At 38.3% G+C, this 4,266-nt stretch overlaps 1 protein-coding gene across 1 annotated transcript; it reads right to left on the reverse strand.

The window, feature by feature from the left end:
- Positions 1–2,888: 2,888 nt before the first annotated feature.
- On the reverse strand, positions 2,889–3,889 carry Taar1 (trace amine associated receptor 1). Its single transcript, XM_059272418.1, is given in 2 exon segments — positions 2,889–3,512; positions 3,515–3,889. Coding segments are annotated over 2 exon segments (999 nt in total).
- Positions 3,890–4,266: the final 377 nt, after the last annotated feature.

Below are 4,266 nucleotides of genomic sequence, written 5' to 3' on the forward strand. Positions count from 1 at the left end.
TCACCTCTTAAAACAGAACCATTATTAATGATTCATTTCCAACAAATGTCCTTGCTAACACATTACTACCTGACCTGGAATGAAAACGTATATGATGGTTTTAGTGGAACATGGAAAATGAAATTATTTTTTATCATAAATTGACTTAGAAAGAAATATTCATGCATTTGTAATTGTTTCCTTGGAACAGTTGTATTCTTCTACAGTAAGAGCTTTTCCATCGATATAACTAAAAGCTTTTCACGGAAGCCTACCTGGGACTCATGGGTCTGAGAAAGGCTGCACAACTCATTTTGGAAATGGACAGATTGGGAGAAGTCTGACTATGACCTTACCACTTGCATGAACTGAAGCTCCACATCCCTTTGGCTCTTTCCTGCTAATGATGATATGAAGGATCACAACCTGCTCACATTTATAGAGATTCAAATTCTGGAGAAAACTCTTCTGAAAATTTTAACTTAGGTCATACACTCATCTGTTTAGTTAAAAGGCCAGAGGCCAGGAGCCCCAGAGCCCCATGGAAGTTAGAAAAGATTCTGTCCGGTTGAAATGGAAAATCTCCTGTAAGCTCACTGGTTTCCAGCTGGAGAGTAGACAACCAAAACACAAAAAATGTCTTCTGCATGGAAAGATATGGGTTCAATAAAGCTGGGACTGTGGTAAAGACAAAGCAGGCCTTTTCTCCTGTTTGGCTATCTCTTGTGAGTATTAAACCAGAGCCTACAAAGAAACAGAAATGTTAAAGGGGTTAGTACTAAGTAAAAATGCAGAATTATGTGAGTCGTGAACTTGTTTGAAGAAAAACAAAGATTGATACAGATTTAATAAAAACCTTAGTAGTCATTATTCATTATTGTTCTATTCAATATTGTTCAATATTGTTCTAGAAATTCTGACTAAGAGCACAGTAAGGAATATGTATATAAAAACCTTAATGGCTGGATGTAGTGGCATATACTTTAAATCCCAGCACTTACCAGGCAGAGGCAGGCAGATCTCTGTGAGTTTGAGGCCAGCCTGGTCTACATAGCAAATTCTAGGCTAGTCAAACTACACAGTGAGACTGTCTCAACAACAACAAAAAAATAGTAATTATTTAAAAGTTAAAACAATATTAAGGCCGGGCGGTGGTGGCGCACGCCTTTAATCCCAGCACTCGGGAGGCAGAGGCAGGCGGATCTCTGTGAGTTCGAGGCCAGCCTGGGCTACCAAGTGAGTCCCCGGAAAGGCGCAAAGCTACACAGAGAAACCCTGTCTCGAAAAAACCAAAAAAAAAAAAAAAAAAAAAAACAATATTAAGGATAGTATGCTTGTCCATTATGGAAACACAAACAAATCAAATGAAATTATATATAAACTTTATTGTATACAATAATGGTTACAATAAAATACATTTTTTCAATTTCATCCGGTTTATTACTATTAGATCACATCTTATTGTCTTCTAGTCACACGTCTACATGACTGTACATAAATCCAGACAGTTATTTCTGGATCCTTGGGTCTTCATTTCTAGAGCCATAGAAATAATCTTTGAGAAACATCTTGGAATAAATAAAGAAAACAACAGAAACTCACTGTAAAGCGTAGAAAATTCTTCAAAAACATTTGTTTCCTTTTTGAAATTTAACAAACCAGTCTCATAGGGAAAGGTTCAAAGTGGTGTTTCAGACTGAGGAGAGGCAACTTGTATTATAATGTACTACCTTCACAGGCCAGCTATACTGTTGTTAAAAGTGTATGAGAGCCAAACCAATAAGACAATATAATCCTAGAGTGCAGTATAACAACAGATGGAAGGATTTTGTAGTTTCCAACTGGTTTGTTTGTTTTGAGACAGGGTCTTACTTTGTAACCCTGGAATTTGCTGTGTTTGCCAGGCTGGCCTTCAATATAAGGCAATCCTTCTGCCTCTGCCTCTCCAGTGCTGAGATTACAGATATACGCCACTATGTCTGGAGATAGAAGGATTTAATACATCCGTATGAACAGACAATGGAATGTACATGTTAGTTATTTTTTAATTAGCTACCTTTCTTTAATTTGGTCATGAAAATGTCACTGTTATTAAATAAATCCATATTTCTAATAATGGTTAACTTGAAGCTAATTCCATAAAATCTATTTGAGAAATGCCTTAATTTCAAATCAATGTATATAGTTTATAATATTTTCTGACTTTCTATTAGATTATCTAATTGGAAACCACTATTACTTGCCCTGCTTTCATATATATGTATGTATTTACGTGTGTATATCTGTGTGTATGTGTATATGGCAAATTCCTTTTAATTTGTACCCTAAATTCAGTCTTGTGATTCAATTGCTGAATGAATAAACTACTACTGTCAATTCACAGAAGGTCTTCTAAGGGAAGGGACAATTCTTTTACATGTAAGTCTTTAATACTGCATTTACCACAGTTAAGCCTGCATAACAAAAATGTCAAAGACCACATCTACTCCATGCCAAATATCAGCTCATATACAAACACCAAAGTTTAATTCATCATATACATTTTAACTCAAATAACTGATTTTAAGAGTCCATGAAGTTACTGGGTAGCAGTGGCACACGCCTTTAATCCCAGCACTCAGGAGGCAGAAACAGGCAGATCTCTGTGAGTTCGAGACCAGCCTGGTCTATAGAGACAGATCCAGGATTGGCACCAAAACTACACAGAGTATCCCTGTCTGGAAAAAAAATTATTCCAGCCTGGTCTATAGAGACAGATGCAGGATTGGCACCAAAACTACACAGAGTATCCCTGTCTGGAAAAAAAATTAGTCCATGAAGTTAATGCCTGTGGTTGGTTCACTATTTTCATAAATATAACCACCAACTGTTTTACAAAACAACAAAATATAATGGTTTCACAAACTGCACTACAAAAATAACTTAGACCTAGATGAATCTTTCTGGAAAATTTTGCCAAAGATAATCATCTTCAATGCTCTTCTGAACCAGGGATAGAAAAAGGCATAAACCATTGGGTTGAAGGCAGAATTCAGGTACCCAAGCCAATTCAGTGCATCATTCAAAGTGGGTGGGATAGGATAGCCCAGAAAAGGGTCCAGGACCATGCAGAAAAAGAAGGGGCACCAGCATATGAGGAAAACACCCATCATAATCCCTAAGGTCTTGGCGGCTTTTGTTTCTTTGTTTTGTGGCGTTCTGTGTTTCTCTTCCAATCCAATTTGAAGATTTGTGCCATTAATTGACCTTGCTTGTCCTTTAGCTATGAAATATATTCTATAGTAAACAAATAACATGACAGATCCAGGTATATAGAAAGAAGTCATGAAGGCCAGCACTCCAGGTACTTTGCTAAAGAAGGCAGAACAGCCGCCCAGGCAATCAACCTGTTTGTGATACAGTTCTTCAACTCCCTTGAAGTTCAGCTCCAGGAAGATCATTCCGAAGGCAAAAACAGCAGGAACACTCCAACTAATGACGATCATCACAAAAACAGTCAAGGTATTGATCTTGGCTTTGTATCTTAACGGGTCGGGTCGCATACAGCATAGTATCGGTCGATGGAAACGAAGGATAAGTGGAAAATGGATGCTGAGCTCAGCATAATATCGGTGCTGGTGTGAACTTTACAGAAAATTTCTCCAAAATACCAACAGTGCTCAACTGTTCTCACCATGCTGTAAGGCATCACCAGGCAGCCCAGCAGGAAGTCCACAGTGGCCATGGAATGAAGGAGCCAATTTGTGGGTGTATGAAGTTGCTTGAAATGGGATATAGAAATTATTACTATCACATTGCCAACCAGAGTGGCCAGAATTATGAGTGACATTAAGCTATACAGGGAAGCACGGACATCCCTTGACCAGTTGCTGTTCATTTGGGAAATATTAATATCGTGGCAAAAATGCATCACTGTAAATAACTACACATAGGCCGGGCGGGCGGTGGTGGCGCACGCCTTTAATCCCAGCACTCTCTCGGGAGGCAGAGCCAGGCGGATCTCTGTGAGTTCGAGGCCAGCCTCGGCTACCAAGTGAGTTCCAGGAGAGGCGCAAAGCTATACAGAGAAACCCTGTCTCGAAAAACCAAAAAAAATAAAATAAATAAATAAATAAATAAAAAATAACTACACATAGACTGGTTTTTCCCTTAGGCTGCTGAGCAATCTTTCTCCAGAATCCATAGTTGGGTTAGAGTTCCATCTCTTTTCGTTTTTTATGGGCATATATACCTGGGAGGAGTTAAAAAGAAGAAGAGAAACGATTAAGTGATCAGCAACTTACTCAT

This window comes from Peromyscus eremicus, chromosome 8b (genome assembly GCF_949786415.1).
Source record: "Peromyscus eremicus chromosome 8b, PerEre_H2_v1, whole genome shotgun sequence".
NCBI classification, from domain to species: Eukaryota; Metazoa; Chordata; class Mammalia; order Rodentia; family Cricetidae; genus Peromyscus; species Peromyscus eremicus.